The following is a 21,803-nucleotide window of genomic DNA, read 5'->3' as shown; positions in this document are numbered from 1 at the left end:
ATCACCGGGCATGTACACACAGAAATAAATGTGTTTTGATTTTCGATCAAATCAATCACCAGCCAGATCTTATAAATATATAGTTGGTACCCTTAATATAATTGTTACACTACACGCCAGGGCGGTAGTTCTGCTTCCCTTCGCCATAGTCATATTTGTGGAATTATTCCCGGGCTGAAAAGATTGAAGAAAAAGTTATATAGGGAACTGTTGAAAACATACAATGGATTACTCTGTGTAATTCATGCAAGCGCTACATAATAGCGTAACTTTTGTTTTACGTATGTACAAACGTTTTCATAGCGTCTAGGGATTGGACCCAAGTTATATTCCAAGTTTTCTGTGGAGTCTTTCTGGTAAGTTGCGAGTCGCATAACAACGTCATTAGCAAAGATAGTAAAGACCGTTTTAGCGATTGCCGGTACCGAGGACACGCACGATCTAGCTAATCAATGCATTTGTTGCTTACCAAATGTACATGTGTATTATCAAACAGGGTTCGTTATTGTCGGGCTTTCGTGCTACTGTACTAGTTGGAGAACTAGCTTGCCAGTGTAGCGCTAGCATAGCTAGGTAATTCACTCTCATGCACGCTTTTCTTAACAGTGCTAGCTAACGTTAGTTAGCTATGTGCAATTAGATTGCTGGCTAACTGAACTGGGCTAACTTAGCCTAACTAACCTGCGTTAGCTATCTTAGTTGAATAGCTAAAATAATGAGCTAACTGGCACTAATATAATCGTGGAATCATGCCTAACTATTTAGCCTGCAAGACGACAGAGCATCTGATCTTTCATCATACATCTGATCTTTAACTGTGACTTCTAGAATAATTTTCCATCTTGCAAAGACACTTTTGGAACTTGGGGTGATCTGGAATGTAGAATTAGCTAGCTGACGTTACTATGTTGCACATTTCAGAAACCTTGGACTAATGTTAGGTAAATGGTATTGAATGTGGGGAGTGAGTGAGAGAATTGATATGTATGCCTCTACTTCTCTCCTTCCTAACTAGATAACGTTGCTGATATTGAAAGTTGATTATAATGGTCATCATACCAGTCCATTTCATGTGTTTCACGATAGTCTTGACATGGCTTCCTCTCTACATTTACTCTCTTTCGTCTGATCTGAGAAGATGGATAGGTGTGAGAGCAATAGTGGAATAAGATGTCCTCCAATTAATTGGCTTTCCCCTGGCCACTTCTCTCACATCATTAGATGAAGGAGATAGCAAAGGATACAAATGAAAGGGAGACAGTGCCACACTGGTAATGTGGCTGCTTTTTGTGATGCTGCTTCTTTACTCAAGGTATTCCCTCTACTACAGAAATTATTAACCCTCTAAAAACCCACCACAGTCTGCACTCGCAGTGCTTTCCTTAGCTCTGTATCACTCATCTTTCTGATAAATGACCGTGATTGCTGCATATCATCTATTCTAGACCCTACTGATCATCTTATCCAGTCCCTACATATCACCTCTACACCACACCCTATCCAGTGTTGTTCTTGTACCCCACTCCCTCCTTCCATATAGACAGTTATGTTTAGAGTGTGAATGACTGTGTGCTATGATAATAGAGGAAATATGGTCTATGCTCAAATCTCTCCATAATCTCAGTGGAATGCTGAAAACATGCCAGGGAGAAAATGACCTCTGCAGGACAGATCTTCCTGTCTACATAAAGGTGCTTCTCAGCTGTGTAAAGTCAGTGTCACCCACAGCGATGTATAGAGGCCTCTAGTGCCCAAAAGCCCATTTTAGCATGGGCAGTGCCATTTAAGACTTTCACAATTTTTGAAGTAATCAACTGGGTGGGAAGGATCACAATTTCATCCAGGTCATCAGGAGGGATCAGCCAATGAATTATACTTATGAACACAAATTCCATAAGTGCAGGTGGCAGTAAATTGCCAACCATGGCTTTATACCTGTTCAAACAATACTCATAGAAGTAGTAGAAGAAGAAAATGTACGACTTCAACATGGAGATGACCTCAATTGCGCTGCCCCTGCTCGCACAGACTCCGTAATGGGACAGATACAACTTTGCGATATCTATACATATCTATGTGTCACCTCAAGATCAAAATTCACAGGTTTACAACCACACAGCTGAACTGGCCTCCAAAAGCAAAACCACCTAATCTGTTATGCGATGTGCATGTGCTCTTGTTCACCTGTCATTTGTGTGCTGAAGCTGATTATGTCTCTGTTTGTCTTGCAGATATCACTCCGCACTCTCCTTCTATTCTGATTCCCATTCCTGATCTCTCTGCACACACCTCTGTCTATTCTGCGCACTCTCGCTCCCTGTCTGTCTCTTTCTGTTACCCTCTCTGTCCTCCCCCTCCCTGTGGCCATGTGTGATAATGGTGATCCCGAGGACAAGCCCCCTGCCCCCCCGGTCAGGATGAGCAGCACCGTCTTCAGCACAGGCTCCAGCAAGGACCTGCTCTCAGCCAATCACAGCTCTAAGCCCCTGCCCTCGGTTCCAGAGGAGAGGAAACCCCGCAAAAAGATCATCTCCATTTTCTCAGGCGCAGAGAAAGGTCAGACGAGTCCATAGAGGTGGGGCACTGGGAGGGGCTCTAAAGCGTGGGTCAGCTGTCCCATTTCATTTTTTTAACACTAGAGAACCACTGGGCTTCGAGCCCCCCCAAGCTATTGAGCAGTCATTATGGCTGCAACATTCTAACAGTGTAATTAATACATTTCATAAACCAGGTTTCCATCCAACCTTTTTATGCGAGTGAAGTACGTATTTTTTTATTTTTATGACAGGCCTGAATGAAACATTTGTCGGGAAACTTAACACAGTGGGACACTGTAAAGTCCATGGAGAAGCTGCCCACTGCACTGAGGCTAGGAAACACTATCACCACCGATAAATCTACAATAATCGAGAATTTCAACAAGCATTTTGCTACAGCTGGCCATGCTTTCCATCTGGCTACCACTAACCCGGCCACCAACTCTGCACCCTCTGCTGCAACTTGCCCATGCCCCCCCCGCTTCTCCTTCACACAAATTCAGACAGCTGATGTTTTGAAAGCGCTGCAAAATCTGGACCCCTACAAATCAGCTGGGCTAGACAATCTGGACCCTTTCTTTCTAAAACTAGCCGCCGAAATTGTCGCTACCCCTATTACTAGTCTGTTCAACCTCTCTTTCATAACGTCTGAGATCCCCAGAGATTGGAAAGCTGCCGCGGTCATCCCCCCTCTTCAAAGGGGGTGACACTCTAGATCCAAATTGCTACAGACCTATATCCATCCTGCCCTGCCTTTCGAAAATATTCGAAAGCCAAGTTAACAAACAGATCATCGACCATTTCGAATACCACCGTACCTTCTCCGCTATGCAATCCGGTTTCCGAGCTGGTCACGGGTGCACTTCAGCCACGCTCAAGGTCCTAAACGATATTATAACCGCGATTGATAATAGACAGTACTGTGCAGCCGTCTTCATCGACCTGGCCAAGGCTTTCGACTCTGTCAACCACCGCATTCTTATTGGCAGACTAAATAGCCTTGGTTTCTCAAATGACTGCCTCGCCTGGTTCACCAACTACTTCTCAGATAGAGTTCAGTGTGTCAAATCGGAGGGCCTGTTGTCTGGACCTATGGCAGTCTCTATGGGGGTGCCACAGGGTTCAATTCTTGGGCCGACACTTTTCTCCGTGTATATCAATGATGTCGCTCTTGCTGCTGGTGACTCTCAGATCCACCTCTACGCAGACGACACCATTTTGTATACATCTGGCCCTTCATTGGACACTGTGTTAACAAACCTCCAAACGAGCTTCAATGCCATACAACAATCCTTCAGTAGCCTCCAACTGCTCTTAAACACTAGTAAAACTAAATGCATGCTTTTCAATCGAACGCTGCTAGCACCCGCCCACCCGACTAGAATCACCACTCTCGACGGGTCTGACCTAGAGTATGTGGACAACTACAAATACCTAGGTGTCTGGTTAGACTGTAAACTCAACTTCCAGACTCACATAAAGAATCTCCAATCCAAAGTTAAATCTAGAATCGGCTTCCTATTTCGCAACAAAGCCTCCTTCACTCATGCTGCCAAACATGCCCTCGTAAAACTGACTATCCTACCGATCCTTGACTTCGGCGATGTCATTTACAAAATAGCCTCCAACACTCTACTCAGCAAATTGGATGTAGTCTATCACAGTGCCATCCGTTTTGTCTCCAAAGCCCCATACACTACCCACCACTGTGACCTGTACGCTCTTGTTGGCTGGTCCTCACTACATGTTCGTCGTCAAACCCACTGGCTCCAGGCCATCTATAAATCACTGCTAGGCAAATCCCCGCCTTATCTTAGCTCATTGGTCACCATAGCAGCACCCACCCGTAGTCTGCGCTCCAGCAGGTATATCTCACTGGTCATTCCCAAAGCCAACACCTCCTTTGGCCGCCATTCCTTCCAGTTCTCTGCTGCCAATGACTGGAACGAATTGCAAAAATCTCTGAAGCTGGAGACTCTTATCTCCCTCAATAACTTTAAGCATCAGTTGTCAGAGCACCTTACCGATCACTGCACCTGTACACAGCCCATCTGAAATTAGCCCACCCAACTACCTCATCCCTATATTGTTATTTATTTTGCTCTTTTGCACCCCAGTATCTCTATTTGCACATAATCTCTTGCACATCTAGCATTCCAGTGTTAATACTATTGTAATTATTCTGCACTATAGCCTATTTATTGCCTTACCTCCATAACTTGCTTCATTTGCACACACTGTATATATATTTTCTGTTGTATTCTGACTTTATGTTTTTTACCCCATATGTAACTCTGTGTTGTTTTTTATTGCACTACTTTGCTTTATCTTGGCCAGGTCGCAGTTGTAAATGAGAACCTGTTCTCAACTGGCTTACCTGGTTAAATAAAGGTGAAATAAAAATAAAAAAAATAAAAAAATGTTGACAAAACAAAATACGCTAGACAAGGTGAGATCTTTTTATGTCGTAAAATGAATTATGCAAGAAATATTGGTGGAAACACTTATGTGCAAATATTCATATAATAAGCATCATATCGAAGTAGACTTAGAGTCACGCGATGACGTGTGGTCCTCCCACTACGGCTCATTGGGAAAGCATGCAGTTTTTTAGGCTACAGATGAAATAAGTTATGATGAATTTCACAGGGTTGTGAAAGTGCAAGGTGATGTTCGCATTCAAAAATGTGTCGCCAATTGGATGGAAACCTAGCTATATATATTAGTTGGTTGTGTTTATGAAGGACTTAGATAACATTAGAACATAGAAAATAAAATAAAATAACACACTAGCATTTTCATTAGTTTCTGTTCCTGTAGGCTATATGTAAAAACTAAAAAACACATTCAAGTGTTCAATACATTTTATTAGTGGAGTGCTTTTGTGACAACTATGAAACAGAAAGCATAGGCTATGTATTGGAACGTGGTAACAGCTTATTTTTATAACAAAAAAATACCCCAACCACCAAGATGCGTGTCAAATGGTGAAAACATCAGTAGCCTAATAAGCGCCACGTGTGCTTGAAATCATTAGTGGAAATCATCACAAAAGCAATAATAGCATTATAATCAATGTCTGACAGCAGTCAAATATTATCAGCTTGTGCTTACATGGTGTGCGTCTAAACGCAACGGCATCAGTTGGAGCATGTCACATAAACAACGAAAGCTGCTGAGTGCGTTGCTGATGTTTTTTGCTTGATGTGTAGGGTCTGCTCTCTCAGTGCTGATAATCGGCCCGTAGCATTGTAACCAGTATGGTCTATCCGAACGGTGCCGTCCCTTCCTCTCTCCTGTCTCACCGTTCCATTTGGTGGTGGCGCGGGCATCTGCTCATTTTTTTTAGGCCTCAGGTGTAGGTTCTGGAGAATAAGAATCATCATCAGAGATGCATTGATTCATTTCTTCCCCACCATCTGAGTTGTTTGCATTCAGATTTTGTAGTAATGCTGACGCAGCATGTGCATCCATTCATCTTGGTCTTCTTGCCATTGTAAATTACGCACACTTTCACTGTGTACTCCAAGTAGGCCAGAGTAGACTGATAAGACTGCTTGGATTCAATAGACTGATATAGGGTACATTCCATTTTGAGATTAGAATAGATCAATACAATAGAATGGCCTGCCCTGTTCTTCATTCACAATTGGTGATTTACATAATTATGCATTGTCAGCTTCCCCTCTGTAATCAACTCCCCCTTTCTCCCCCATCATACGTTACTTCATTTATTTAATTTGTTGATGTGTGAAGTTAGTCTCATTCTCAGCCATGTAACAGGAACACGTAATGATGCCCTTAATCTTAATAGCCTTGCCCGTAATGGGGTGATTGAACATTGTGCATTTGCTAAAGTTACACTGGGTATATCGGCCACATCTATAATTACCGTCCGGCACATTGTCTAGGAAGGTACTATGTGGCACTGGTGGAAGATCCGACATCACCACCATTTGACTGATGTTGGGGGCGTGTCTGAAGACTACCCGCGGGGGTTCTTTAAACTTATTTTCCAGTTGTAGATCAGTGCTCAAGATGTGCCAGTGTTTTTTTAATGATGTGGTCGAACTGTTTACCAAGTGGGGAGTACTGAAGGAAGCACTGAACGCGTTGGTCAGGAGGGCGGGGTGGTTTGGGCGTGAGGCTGTCATCCTGGGTCATATTTTTTATAATGATCACTTGCGTCATGCAGCCATTCCTCTGGGTAATCCCGCTGTCTGAAATGCTCATCCAGATAGTTGGCTTGTTTGTCATAGTCACTCTGTGTACTACAAATCCTGCATATGCGACTGTATTAGCTGATGGGGAGGCTCTTTTTTTAGGGGTGTACAGTGCATTCGGAAAGTATTCAGACCCCTTGACTTTTTCCACATTTTGTTACGTTACAGCCTTATTCTAAAATTGATTAAATTGTTTCCCCCCCCCCCCATCAATCTACACACAATACCCCATAATGACAAAGCAAAATCAGATTTTTAGAAATTTTTGCAAATGTATTAAAAAACAACAACATTACATTTACATAAGTATTCAGACCCTTTACTCAGGTGTTGAAGCACATTTGGCAGCGATTACAGCCTAGAGTCTTCTTGGGTATGACACTACAAGCTTGGCACACCTGTATTTGGGGAGTTTCTCCCATTCTTCTCTGCAGATCCCCTCCCAGTCCCTGCCGCTGAAAAACATCCCCACAGCATGATGCTGCCATCACCATGCTTCACCGTAGGGATGGTGCCAGGTTTCCTCCATTTTTTACATTTTAGTCATTTAGCAGACGCTCTTATCCAGAGCGACTTACAGTTAGTGAGTGCATACATTTTTATTTTATTTTTCATACTGGCCCCCCGTGGGAATCGAACCCACAACCCTGGCGTTGCAAATGCCATGCTCTACCAACTGAGCTACATCCCTGCCGGCCATTCCCTCCCCTACCCTGGACGACGCTGGGCCAATTGTGCGCCACCCCATGGATCTCCAGACGTGACGCTTGGTATTCAGACCAAAGAGTACAATCTTGGTTTCATCAGACCAGAGAATCTTGTTTCTCATGGTCTGAGAGTCCTTTAGGTGCCTTTTGGCAAACTCCAAGCAGGCTGTCATGTGGCTTTTACTGAGGAGTGGCTTCCATCTGGTCACTCTACCATAAAGGCCTGATTGGTGGAGTGCTGCAGAGATGGTTGTCCTTCTGGAAGGTTCTCCCATCTTCACAGAGGACCTCTGGAGCTCTGTCAGAGTGACCATCGGGTTCTTGATCACCTCCCTGATCAAGGCCGTTCTCCCCCGATTGCTCAGTTTGGCCGTGCGGCCAGCTCTAGAAAGAGTCTTGGCGGTTCCACACTTCTTCCATTTAAGAATGATGGAGGCCATTGTGTTCTTGGGGAACTTCAATGCTGCAGACATTTTTTGGTACCCTTCCCCAGATCTGTGCCTCGACACAATCCTGTCTTGGAGCTATACGGACAATTCCTTCGACCGCATGGCTTGGTTTTTGCTCTGACATGCACTGTCAACTATGGGACCTTTATATAGACAGGTGCGGGTCTTTCCAAATCATGTCCAATCAATTGAATTTACCACAGGTGGACTCCAATCAATGAAGTGTTTCAGGGTGCACCTGAGCTTAATTTCGAGTCTCATAGCAAAGGGTCTGAATACTTATGTAAATAAGGTATTTCTGTTTTTTATTTTTAATACAGTGAGGGAAAAAAGTATTTGATCCCCTGCTGATTTTGTACGTTTGCCCACTGAAAAAGACATGATCAGTCTATAATTTTAATGGTAGGTTTATTTGAACAGTGAGAGACAGAATAACAACAAAAAAATCCAGAAAAATGCATGTCAAAATGTTATAAATTAATTTGCATTTTAATGAGGGAAATAAGTACTTGACCCCTCTGAAAAACATGACTTAGTACTTGGTGGCAAAACCCTTGTTGGCAATCACAGAGGTCAGACGTTTCTTGTAGTTGGCCACCAGGTTTGCACACATCTCAGGAGGGATTTTATCCCACTCCTCTTTGCAGATCTTCTCCAAGTCATTAAGGTTTCGAGGCTGACGTTTGGCAACTCGAACCTTCAGCTCCTTCCACAGATTTTCTATGGGATTAAGGTCTGGAGACTGGCTAGGCCACTCCAGGACCTTAATGTGCTTCTTCTTGAGCCACTCCTTTGTTGCCTTGGCTGTGTGTTTTGGGTCATTGTCATGCTGGAATACCCATCCACGACCCATTTTCAATGCCCTGGCTGAGGGAAGGAGGTTCTTACCCAAGATTTGACGGTACATGGCCCCGTCCATCGTCCCTTTGATGTGGTGAAGTTGTCCTGTCCCCTTAGCAGAAAAACACCCCCAAAGCATAATGTTTCCACCTCCATGTTTGACGGTGGGGATGGTGTTCTTGGGGTCATAGGCAGCATTCCTTCTCCTCCAAACACGGCGAGTTGAGTTGATGCCAAAGAGGTCGATTTTGGTCTCATCTGACCTCAACACTTTCACCCAGTTCTCCTCTGAATCATTCAGATGTTCATTGGCAAACTTCAGACGGGCCTGTATATGTGCTTTCTTGAGCAGGGGGACCTTGCGGGCACTGCAGGATTTCAGTCCTTCACGGCATAGTGTGTTACCAATTGTTTTCTTGGTGACTATGGTCCCAGCTGCCTTGAGATCATTGACAAGATCCTCCCGTGTAGTTCTGGGTTGATTCCTCACCGTTCTCATGATCATTGCAACTCCACGAGGTGAGATCTTGCATGGAGCCCCAGGCCGAGGGAGATTGACAGTTCTTTTGTGTTTCTTCCATTTGCGAATAATCGCACCAACTGTTGTCACTTTCTCACCAAGCTGCTTGGCGATGGTCTTGTAGACCATTCCAGCCTTGTTTAGGTCTACAATCTTGTCCCTGACATCCTTGGAGAGCTCTTTGGTCTTGGCCATGGTGGAGAGTTTGGAATCTGATTGATTGATTGCTTCTGTGGACAGGTGTCTTTTATACAGGTAACAAGCTGAGATTATGAGCACTCCCTTTAAGAGTGTGCTCCTAATCTCAGCTCGTTACCTGTATAAAAGACACCTGGGAGCCAGAAATCTTTCTGATTGAGAGGGGGTCAAATATTTATTTCCCTCATTAAAATGCAAATCAAATTCTAACATTTTTGACATGTGTTTTTCCTGATTTTTGTTGTTGTTATTCTGTCTCTCAATGTTCAAATAAACCTACCATTAAAATTATAGACTAATAATTTCTTTGTCAGTGGGCAAACGTACAAAATCAGCAGGGGATCAAATACTTTATTCTCTCACTGTACATTTGGTAAAATTTTCACTGTATCATTATGGGGTATTGTGTGTAGATTGATGAGGAACATTTGATATTTAATCAAGTTTAGAATAAGGCTGTAACGTTACAAAATGTGGAATAAGTCAAGAGGTCTAAATACTTTCCGAATGCGCTGTAGTGTGGAAGCTGTCTCCGCGTAACAGGGACTTCCTGTTCGTCGGCTTCCTGTATTGGTCCGTGCTAAAGCCACCCCCTCCCTCTTAATCAAAATGTCAAGAAGGATTCTAACAACAACAGTATGTTATATAGACTTATTTAGGAAAAGTAAAGGACAGAAAGGGGCATGACTTTAAAAATGGCACAGTAATAAAAAAGATTACATGAATAAGCAGTCCAAATGACTGCTTTAGCGGTTCTGGTGTTAAAGGTACATTACATCTAGTGGCAGTAGAGGTTGAATTTCTGTATGTCAAATCAAATGTTATTTGTCACATGCGCCGAATACAACAGGTGTAGACATTACAGTGAAATGCTTACTTACAAGCCCTTAACCAACAATGCAGTAAAAAAAAAAAAAAAGTGTTCAGTAAAAAATAAAAGCAAATAACTAAAGAGCAGCAATAAAATAACAGTAGGGAGGCTATATACAGGGGTGTACCGGTACAGAGTCAATGTGCGGCTAGTCAAGGTAATTGAGGTAATATGTACATGTTGGTAGAGTTAAAGTGACTATGCATAAATAATAAACAGAGTAGCAGCAGCGTAAAAGAGGGGGGTGGGTGTGGGGGGGCAATGCAAATAGTCTGGGTAGCCATTTGATTAGATGTTCAGGAGTCTTATGGCTTGGGGGTAGAAGCTGTTAAGAAGCCTTTTGGACTTAGACTTGGCACTCCGCTACTGCTTGCCGTGCGGTAGCAGAGAGAACAGTCTATGACTAGGGTGGCTGGAGTCTTTTACAATTTTTAGGGCCAATTTCAGTCTGTTGTTGGATCTGATTTACGTTTCAGCCCATTTATTAACAGAGAATGTAATGATGGTTTATTTGATGACTTTCAGGTGGTAGAAAGAAAGACCGGGACAAAGAACGACCAGAGATCTCTCCGCCTTCAGACTTTGAACACACCATCCACGTTGGCTTTGATGCTGTCACTGGGGAGTTCACTGTGAGTAGCCACACTTTCCTCCGACTCTTCATCTCTTACTCCAGGTATACTCAAATCCCAGCCTGGAGGGCTGTAGTACTGCTAGTTTTCTTTCCTACCGGAGTTAGTTGATCGACCCCTGACCCCCCCCGTATCCTCCTTGCTGATAGGGCATGCCAGAGCAATGGGCACGACTTCTCCAGACGTCAAACATCACCAAGTCCGAGCAGAAGAAGAACCCACAGGCTGTTCTCGACGTGCTCAAATTCTATGACTCTACGGGCAACGGCCGCCAGAAATACCTCAGTTTCTCCTCCTCTGGTGAACTTTCACATGGATGAGACTTTACTGTTTTCTGTTTGTTACAGACTTTTTAAAGATTGCAATTGTTTCCCTTTCATTTTTAGAAAAGGATTGTTTCCCCGCAGGACCCCAGTCTGTAAGTACTACATTTGTCCTAGTGATGACTTACTAGCTACCTGAATAATATGGTGCTGCGATTTCTTGTTCCTTGACCTCACTCATGGCAGCCCAGAAAATATGTGAACAAAATATGTGTGGGCTATGTATGAAATGTGTATTATATCTTATATTCTGCATTAGCCGGTCAAAAATGTCACGGAACCCTCATCGACCAATATCAAGGACATTGATAATGATGATGATGATGAAGCTCCCCCACCCATTGTGGCACCACGTCCGGAATACACTAAGAGTGTGAGTAATTTTGACGGTTCACAACCTCAACTTCTCTTTCGCTCTTGCTCACTTTCTCCCTTATTCTCTCATGCTTATTTATTGTGTGTGTGTGTGCATGTGTGTTTGTCCTGCAGGTGTACACTCGCTCCGTCATTGACCCCATCCCCGCTCCAGCCGCATGTCCAGATGGAGACTCGGCCTCCAAGGCTGTAGACAGACAGAAGAAGAAGGGAAAGATGTCAGACGAGGAGATCATGGACAAACTGAGTAAAAAAACAACATTTCTTACAATAGCAATGTTACAGGTAGTAAGACCCTTTTGTCAGGGGAAATCAGTATTGGTCTGGTCTGTATAATCATATATTTGCTCACAGGAACTATAGTCAGCATTGGAGATCCCAAAAAGAAGTACACGAGATATGAAAAAATTGGACAGGGGTAAGTGTACGTTTATTTAAAAGTGGTAATTGGGGTGTATTTGAGTGCACTGTGTATGGGGCCTTATTTGTGCATGGGAAGAGAGGGTGTGTGTGACAGACGTGTGTGTCCGAGTTATTCAAAAAACGTAAACATTGTCCACACACAGGGCTTCGGGGACAGTGTACACAGCCATTGATGTCGCCACAGGACAGGAGGTAAAGGGGAATTAAGGGTTGTCATTGGTTGACTGACCGGGGATGGATAGAGGAGAATAAGTGAAAGGAAGGAGACATTGAAAGACAGTTGAGGAATGACATGTAAGGGGGGGGCAGAGACTAGATACAGAGAGACAGAAATGGGGAAAGAGTTTGAAAACTGTTAGCCTGGCAGCAGATGTGAGATTGCAAGATAACTAATCACTCTCCCATTTTAGAGGATCATTTTGAACCTTTCCTTCTTTCTGGGTGTTTCTCACAGGTGGCCATTAAACAGATCAACCTACAGAAGCAGCCCAAGAAGGAGCTGATCATAAATGAAATTATGGTGATGAAAGAGTTAAAGAACCCGAATATTGTCAACTTCGTAGACAGGTAATAGAATGGTAAAATATATATAATTAACCTTAACAGCACTAACTTTGGTGTAAGTTAGATGTACCAAACCTCACCTCCTGGTGATGGTGAGACTCTAGAGGTCCTGGAACACATTGGGTGTACAATATTGTACAATACAATATACCCTAACGACCTCTCTGGCTTTGGTGTCTGTGTGTTTGTCAGTTTCCTGGTGGGAGAGGAGCTCTGTGTGGTGATGGAGTACTTGGCTGGTGGCTCGCTGACTGATGTGGTGACAGAGACCTGCATGGATGAGGCTCAGATAGCTGCTGTCTGCAGAGAGGTGACCAGCTCTTATACGGCACACAGCGTTAACCTTTACATGTTTACCCTTTAACACTGGCTGGGTGAGAAACTTGTGTGTGTTTGTTCACATGTAGAGCCTTTATTTTATATGGAAATATTGACTTTTTTCCTTCATAACCATCCCTCTCTCTGTCTCTTATTGGTTTCCCCATCTGAAGTGTTTACAAGCACTGGAGTTCCTTCATGCGAACCAGGTCATCCATCGTGACATCAAGAGTGACAACGTGCTACTGGGGATGGATGGCTCTGTCAAGCTCAGTGAGTCTCCCGCTACCCCCTAAACAACCCCAGGCTGGTCATGGTCTATGTAGAGTTGTAGAGGAAGTAACAGCACTAATAGTTGGGGGTAGATATTTAACTTGTTGACCGTCTGTGGTAGTGGTGCACGAGTCAGCTGTTTGTTCACCAGCACCCGCCCACAATGGCTAATAACCCATCCTCAACCGCCTGACTATACAGTGGGGAGAACAAATATTTGATACACTGACGATTTTGCAGGTTTTCCTACTTACAAAGCATGTAGAGGTCTGTAATGTTTATCATAGATGCACTTCAACTGTGAGAGACGGAATCTAAAACAAAAATCCAGAAAATCACATTGTATGATTTTTAAGTAATTAATCTGCATTTTATTGCATGACATAAGTATTTGATACATCAGAAAAGAAGACTTTAATATTTGGTACAGAACCCTTTGTTTGCAATTACAGAGATCATACGTTTCCTGTAGGTCTTGACCAGGTTTGCACACACTGCAGCAGGGATTTTGGCCCACTCCTCCATACAGACCTTCTCCAGATCCTTCAGGTTTCGGGGCTGTCGCTGGGCAATACGGACTTTCAGCTCCCTCCAAAGATTTTCTATTGGGTTCAGGTCTGGAGACTGGCTAGGCCACTCCAGGACCTTGAGATGCTTCTTACGGAGCCACTCATTAGTTGCCCTGGCTGTGTGTTTCGGGTCGTTGTCATGCTGGAAGACCCAGCCACGACCCATCTTCAATGCTCTTACTGAGGGAAGGAGGTTGTTGGCCAAGATCTCGCGATACATGGCCCCATCCATCCTCCCCTCAATACGGTGCAGTCGTCCTGTCCCCTTTGCAGAAAAGCATCCCCAAAGAATGATGTTTCCACCTCCATGTTTCACGGTTGGGATGGTGTTCTTGGGGTTGTACTCATCCTTCTTCTTCCTCCAAACACGGCGAGTGGAGTTTAGACCAAAAAGCTATATTTTTGTCTCATCAGACCACATGACCTTCTCCCATTCCTCCTCTGGATCATCCAGATGGTCATTGGCAAACTTCAGACGGGCCTGGACATGCGCTGGCTTGAGCAGGGGGACCTTGCGTGCGCTGCAGGATTTTAATCCATGACGGCGTAGTGTGTTACTAATGGTTTTCTTTAGACTGTGATCCCAGCTCTCTTCAGGTCATTGACCAGGTCCTGCCGTGTAGTTCTGAGCTGATCCCTCACCTTCCTCATGATCATTGATGCCCCACGACGTGAGTTCTTGCATGGAGCCCCAGACCGAGGGTGATTGACCGTCATCTTGAACTTCTTCCATTTTCTAATAATTGCGCCAACAGTTGTTGCTTTCTCACCAAGCTGCTTTCCTATTGTCCTGTAGCCCATCCCAGCCTTGTGCAGGTCTACAATTGTATCCCTGATGTCCTTACACAGCTCTCTAGTCTTGGCCATTGTGGAGAGGTTGGAGTCTGTTTGATTGAGTGTGTGGACAGGTGTCTTTTATACAGGTAACGAGTTCAAACAGGTGCAGTTAATACAGGTAATGAGTGGAGAACAGGAGGGCTTCTTAAAGAAAAACTAACAGGTCTGTGAGAGCCGGAATTCTTACTGGTTGGTAGGTGATCAAATACTTATGTCATGCAATAAAATGCAAATTAATTACTTAAAAATCATACAATGTGATTTTCTGGATTTTTGTTTTAGATTCCGTCTCTCACAGTTGAAGTGTACCTAATAATAAATAATAATAAGCCATTTAGCAGACGCTTTTATCCAAAGCGACTTACAGTCATGGGTGCATACATTATTTTTTTTTGTGTATGGGTGGTCCCGGGGATCGAACCCACTACCTTGGCGTTACAAGCGCCGTGCTCTACCAGCTGAGCTACAGAGGACCACCTATGATAAAAATGACAGACCTCTACATGCTTTGTAAGTAGGAAAACCTGCAAAATTGGCAGTGTATCAAATACTTGTTCTCCCCACTGTATATGATAAAGTGAAAATCTGAGGGCCGCACCCGACCCTAACTCGCTAATTTAGAAAATGCACTGTACACTACCTATAGTCAGAGACCGCAGAACGATTTTTTTGACAGGGGGTGCAGGATTTGTTTTGCCTGATTTAGATATGTTTCTGCTTATAATATCTGACATTTTGGTAGGCTATTTGTTAGTCAAGCTTCTCTTCTGTCATTATAGGTTGTCCTAGAAGACTAAATAAACCCTTGCTCACCAGGATGTCATAAATGAATAGAATTAATGCTTCAATCTAGTTGACATCTGTAAAGTTTTCTCTGTCATATCTGCTTATTTTGCGGAGCAAAGACGTTTAGGGACCTGGGGAAAAAATGCAATAACAAATAAATTAATAAACGGAAAGGTTGTCTGTGGAAAATGTCCAAATGACATCAATTTGATCGGTTGTGTGGAAAAAAAGATCTGTGAAAACGACCCAACGTGTTTCTGATAAGATTTCAGTTTGGCTTGGATGCATGTTTTATGTGGTTGAAATACTATCAGCTTTTATGATGCTGATAAAGATAGCACATCTACAGATGGTATCTAACTGCGCATTCTCTCAAGATTCTGAAATAAATAAATAATATTTCTCCACTCCTTTTCCCAAGTCAAAATGTTGCCTACATTTGGTGTATCATTTTACTGCAAGAAATGCTTAATTCTGCAGTAGTTAAATTAAGCCTATGTGAAAGGTTATAGACCTACAGTCAGTGTCCAGATTTCAGTTTCCATTTAACCCATCTGAACAGTAGGCTACAGTTCCCTTGATGTGCCATAAGCCTATTTGAAGTCCTGGTCTTGTGATTGTCGAATTTGTATAGCGCCTCACAATCATCACACATAGGCCTAACATAGCCAGCACTGCTATCATCCTCTTTTATCACTTCAACAAATCTTTCACAAACATTGATTAACAAATAGCCTATCAAAATGTCGGAAATTATTACCATAAACATATCTAAATCGGGCAACAACAACAACAACAAACTCCACCCCCTGTCAAAAAAAATTGTTATTTGACTGTAGCCTATAGCACGTTTTCTATATTTGTGGGTTAGGGTATGGTGTGGGCCTCAGATTTCCACTTTATCACATATAGTCGGGCGGTTGCGGATGGGTTATTAGCATTTGTGGGCAGCTGATCCGCGCACCACTAATCTACATTCTATGAAAGAGAAGTACCATTTTGGCAAGGATAGTTAACAAATGACTATTATAAGCTAGTGCTGCTGTTTGTAGTGCTACTATTCAGTCTCCATCTCTCTTTGAGTTCTCCCACCTCCCATTTCTTTGTGCAGCCGATTTTGGTTTCTGCGCCCAGATCACTCCAGAGCAGAGCAAGCGCAGCACCATGGTGGGTACGCCTTACTGGATGGCACCTGAGGTGGTGACCCGGAAGGCCTATGGGCCAAAGGTTGATATCTGGTCCCTGGGCATCATGGCCATTGAGATGGTTGAGGGGGAGCCTCCATACCTCAATGAGAACCCGCTAAGAGTAAGTGAATCGAAGAGTAGCACCCTCCTAAAATGCGATTTCTTTGTTTTACTATATCATAGTGCATCAAAAGCTAGTTCCATAGTGATACAAGACTGACATGGATGTAACAGGGAGACTTTTCCAGCACATTTGTAAGGTATCTCACAGTTCTAGTCTTCCCCTCTGCCCTCTCTCCTCTCCTCCCCACAGGCACTGTACCTGATTGCTACCAATGGCACTCCAGAGCTGCAGAACCCAGAAAAGCTGTCCCCCATCTTCAGAGACTTCCTTAACCGCTGCCTGGAAATGGATGTGGAGAAGAGAGGCGGGGGCAAAGAGCTGCTGCAGGTGATGCCCCATTTTATCTATGGCTTCCTTTGTGATTTGCTCTTCTACTCTTGTGTACTACAATAGAGATGAGCTCCAATGTTAACCATACTCGCTTTCCTGTTTGTCTAGCATCCCTTCCTGAAGCTGGCAAAGCCCCTCTCCAGTCTTACACCTCTCATCTTGGCTGCTAAGGAGGCCATGAAAGGCAACCGTTAACCGAACAAACAACCATGCCTTCCCATACTGTGCCAGATTTTAGGTTTTGTGCCAGACAATAGACTGAGTGACACGCCCACTCTATATGCTCCAGCCTGATAAGCCCTTACAAACCGCACTGTGAAGAAGACCAAAAACATCCAGAGCTGGCCATATGAACTCTTTGATTCTCACTCAAATGTTTGAAGACCACTCAAATGAAAGTGCTTATGTTCAAAGCCAGGCTTCGTTATTTTGTACAAGAAAACATTTATTTTGTGGGGGGCACGTTGGGGCTAGATTTGTATTTAACATGGAATGAAGATATCTAGTTCTTACTTTTTGGAAGAAATATTACTGCCTTAAACAAATGTAAAACATTGCCTAATGTATTGTTGATTGTATCAGATTATGTTTCTTTTCCCATATATATTTTGTTCCTTGTCGTTTTTACTTTCTAGCTTGTTAGTGTCCTCTTAGGCATTTTGATACTTGAATTTCATTTGTGTCCCCACTGTGATCATGTTATGGGCCTCTCATTTAATGAAAACTGTTTATCCCACCTGGTGCCACATTTAATCTTTGGTCTTTTCTCATTTGTTATAGGACAGACATTTCAAAACATTCCCATGATTACAGTGAATATGGTGATATTGATGACGATATAGGGTTGCCTCATTTGGCAGTGCTACGAGTGTTTTCCCTCCTGTATCATTAGTCCCTTGGTAGTAGATGTGCACCTTATGGGCAAATTCAATGGTAGAATGACAGGGAAGTTCTTGCTTGTGCAAATGTTCTTTGTTCTTATAATTTTTTTAATCTATATTGTACACTTTTTGTGTAATTTAGGACTGTAGCTTAGAAATGTGCTTGTTCATGTGTATATTGTGTACCTAACTAGACGGAAAACAGTGGATATCAGGCCCGGGTACCTTTTTTATAGGCTAGAGAAGGCAATGTATATTTACTGTTTAATTTTTTCTATTTGGATGACTAACAATCTGACAATTGTATGCAAATTCAAATAAATGCAGCTGTTTTTGTCCTTATTCTTGATTTCAAGAATTCTTCTTTCTGTATACTAGGATTCTAACTTGAATGGAGACGTGTGAAAGCCACACTTTGTAAGATACCATCAGAGTGGGCTCATGGAATGACATTCCACGAGAGCATTATTCTAAAACAAGATTGGGAGCCATTACATTTTGTTAAAGTAGCCCAAGAAAAACAAAGATGTCATGTTTTTGGTTGTCTTATCTTGTGTATGTATGCATGTATAATAAGTCAGATTGTTCAGTCAAGGGTTATTTCATTAATTGAAAATCTTATAGAATGAATTAGTGTGTGTGTGTAGATATCCTGGGTAACTCCCACTACTGTAGATGGGAGTATGTCCAGGCAGAACCATTCTACCCGCAGGAACGTGGCACCGGTACAGCGCCTGGACTGAGAGGGTAAGGTCTGCCAGAACCTGACACACACACACACACACACACTCTTGATCTATACTTACTCATAACAATGTCCTGACCTTACCAGGTACATACAGAGAAAGATCTACGATTTGAGAAGGAAATGCGCCACACGCTACTATTTTTCTTGCCAATGCAATATCCAATTATCCAATCAGAAGCGTGTCATAGACAGTCGGTCAGATACTCACCAAAATTGTCTTGCCAACATTTCGTCGTCGAGGAGCTGTTGGTGAACATGACTCTTTAAAATAATGCATGGAAATTAGTTTTTGTAAATAACTAGAACAAAAAGATTTAGGCAATTAATTGATTTCTGCGCCATGCGCTATTTTCAGGAGCATTATCAAGAAGGGGCACATGCACCTTCACCAGAAATATGGCTTGTCATCATTTGACCCTTGGTGAGCTGGAAATACATTAAATCTATAGTTGATACAAAATCTATAATTGATACAAGAATGACCACTTTACTCCAAGCATAGTCCATGTAAGATTTGCAAAGGTTGGTTTTTGAAAATGTCCATAATTGACTGTGGACTTGCCTGATGTTCAGAGGCCTAGTGTGGCCATGTGCATGCTTGCCTAGCCCTGAGCTAGATAGACACATTGATTCATGACTCTTATGAGTACTTTATAACGATTTACACTTGGTCTCGAATAATGGATGAGGTCAATTATATCATTGGATGAATAACTTATCATTTGAACTATTAATTATTTTAGTCAAAATGTGAGCCTGCACTGCAGGCGCTCAGCCTCACCTGTGCATAGAAGGCCTGGTGCTCAGCCTCACATGCACATAGAAGGCCAACACGTGCAGATGTGATTCTAGCATTAGAATCTATCTTGCATATCAAATAAAACTAGAAATAAACATGAATAATGACTGCCTACACAAGGTTTCTCAATGCAAAGTCTGTTCTCTGCTAAGTCTATTCTCTGCAGCGAGTCTGCACATGTTGGGTGGCAACAGTTATTTTGAGAAATTGGACTAGGATAATGAGGATTAGTCAACTAGTTAGATATCAAAAGATGAAGGCCTATTATAATTTGAACTTTAAATTATTTTAATCCGAATGTGAACCTTGTGAACCTCGCCCTAGGGCACAGGCCAACATGTGCAGAGTTGATTCTAGGATTAGAATTGATTTTGCATATCAAATGAACATGAATAATGACCGCCTACACAAAAGTTCCCAATGCAAACTGGACTAAAGATTGTGTAAATCATATCGAGACTAAAACATCAGTAATCTTATCGAGACTAAAACATCAGTCATTGTGTGGCGTGTGAGGAAACAACTTGGCCTCACCATTGTTAAAATCAACAATCGCTTTTGACAGTGACACTGAATAGATACACTTGCGATTTGCTCCAGTCACTTTGTATCCATCTGTTGTTTTGTTTGGACTGAGCATTTTATGATTAAAGTTTTGTAGAAATTGCATGATTAGAAAGCTACATTATTCTCTCCAGCGTAGTCTGCAGGTCATGGATGCGGTGGCAACAGTTTTGTGGAGAAGTTATTTTGGCCTCCCAAGTTTAGGCTATTTCTCCGTGCTAGAGTGCCACCTGTTGGTCATACTATTGATATATTTTTGTATTTATTGAATTCTAATCTTTCTCATGACGTTTACAGCTGTCCAATTGAGATGCAAATGATGAGTGCAGTATTACATGTATGCTGTCATGCATAAATGACTGTTGTATGAAACGATTTATAGACCTATGTTTTTATATGGCGATAAGCATTGGTGGTTCAGTGGTAGAATTCTCGCCTGCCACGCGGGAGGCCCGGGTTCGATTCCCGGCCAATGCATTAACATGTTTTGCTTCGGTCACCGATGTTATTTTTGTTTATAGAAGGGTTGGTTGTTGAGCAACAAAACCGACACGTGCGCAACTATGGGGCAAAACAGACAAGGTTGGCTTAGATTGTTGACATGTAAACTATATTCCGCCTCCAATGTTTATTGAAAACATAAATACATTTGCACAATGTATCATGCTCTCTGTAGCCGATGTGAGTAAAACTTTTAAGCAGGTCAACATTCACAAGGCCGCAGGGCCAGACAGATTACCAGGATTACCAGGACGTGTACTCCGAGCATGTGCTGACCAACTGGCAAGTGTCTTCACTGACATTTTCAACATGTCCCTGACTGAGTCTGTAATACCAATATGTTTCAAGCAGACCACCATAGTCCCCGTGCCCAAGGACACTAAGATAACCTGCCTAAATGACTACCGACCCGTAGCACTGACGTCTGTAGCCATGAAGTGCTTTGAAAGGATGGTCATGGGTCACATCAACACCATTATCCCAGAAACCCTAGACCCACTCCAATTTGCATACCGCCCCAACAGATCCACAGATGATGCAATCTCTATTGCACTCCACACTGCCCTTTCCCACCTGGACAAGAGGAACACCTACGTGAGAATGCTATTCATTGACTACAGCTCAGCGTTCAACACCATAGTGCCCTCAAAGCTCATCACTAAGCTAAGGATCATGGGACTAAACACCTCCCTCTGCAACTGGATCCTGGACTTCCTGACGGGCCGCCCCCAGGTGGTAAGGGTAGGTAACAACACATCTGCCACGCTGATCCTCAACACGGGGGCCCCTCAGGGGTGCGTGCTCAGTCCCCTCCTGTACTCCCTGTTCACCCATGACTGCATGGCCAGGCACGACTCCAACACCATCATTAAGTTTGCCGACGACACAACAGTGGTAGGCCTGATCACCAACAACGATGAGACAGCCTATAGGGAGGAGGTCAGAGACCTGGCCATGTGGTGCCAGGATAACAACCTCTCCCTCAACGTGACCAAGACAAAGGAGATGATTGTGGACTACAGGAAAAAAAAGAGGACTGAGCACGCCCCCATTCTCATCGACGGGCTGTAGTGGAACAGGTTGAGAGCTTCAAGTTCCTTGGTGTCCACATCACCAACAAACTATCATGGTCCAAACACACCAAGACAGTCGTGAAGAGGGCATGACAAAGCCTATTTCCCCTCAGGAGACTGAAAAGATTTGGCATGGATCCTCAAAATGTTC

At 43.1% G+C, this 21,803-nt stretch overlaps 1 protein-coding gene and 1 non-coding gene across 3 annotated transcripts; both read left to right on the top strand.

Annotated features, from left to right (window-relative positions):
- The first annotated feature begins 64 nt into the window (after nt 1–64).
- LOC121533441 (serine/threonine-protein kinase PAK 2) lies at nt 65–18,309 on the top strand. Of its 2 annotated transcripts, XM_041839380.1 has the most exons (15): nt 65–356; nt 2,232–2,556; nt 10,871–10,977; nt 11,127–11,277; nt 11,364–11,395; nt 11,560–11,673; nt 11,790–11,922; nt 12,030–12,093; nt 12,242–12,290; nt 12,553–12,665; nt 12,855–12,972; nt 13,154–13,253; nt 16,557–16,753; nt 16,946–17,083; nt 17,195–18,309. In XM_041839380.1, the coding sequence occupies exons 2-15, from the start codon at nt 2,367–2,369 to the stop codon at nt 17,279–17,281; spliced, it is 1,593 nt and encodes a 530-aa protein (XP_041695314.1). In that variant the 5' UTR covers nt 65–356; nt 2,232–2,366; the 3' UTR covers nt 17,282–18,309. The 2 variants fall into 2 exon arrangements, with proteins under 2 accessions (XP_041695314.1, XP_041695315.1); XM_041839381.2 differs by lacking the exon at nt 65–356 and having other exon boundaries at nt 2,438–2,575.
- Nucleotides 18,310–20,484: 2,175 nt separating this feature from the next.
- Nucleotides 20,485–20,555, top strand: trnag-gcc. The gene has a single exon. It is a non-coding gene; the product is annotated as a tRNA-Gly (tRNA).
- The last annotated feature ends 1,248 nt before the right edge of the window (nt 20,556–21,803 follow it).

Source organism: Coregonus clupeaformis, chromosome 20 (genome assembly GCF_020615455.1).
Source record: "Coregonus clupeaformis isolate EN_2021a chromosome 20, ASM2061545v1, whole genome shotgun sequence".
In the NCBI taxonomy this organism is placed as follows: Eukaryota; Metazoa; Chordata; class Actinopteri; order Salmoniformes; family Salmonidae; genus Coregonus; species Coregonus clupeaformis.
Note: the sequence above shows the minus strand (reverse complement) of the source record. Positions and strands in the feature narration are given on the sequence as shown.

Coding starts and splice junctions, on each gene's coding strand:
- LOC121533441 (XM_041839380.1), top strand. CDS start 2,367: ATGTGTGATAATGGTGATCCCGAGGACAAGCCCCCTGCCCCCCCGGTC. Junction 16,754..16,945: donor TCAATGAGAACCCGCTAAGA/GTAAGTGAATCG, acceptor TCCTCCCCACAG/GCACTGTACCTGATTGCTAC. Junction 17,084..17,194: donor GGGGCAAAGAGCTGCTGCAG/GTGATGCCCCAT, acceptor CTGTTTGTCTAG/CATCCCTTCCTGAAGCTGGC.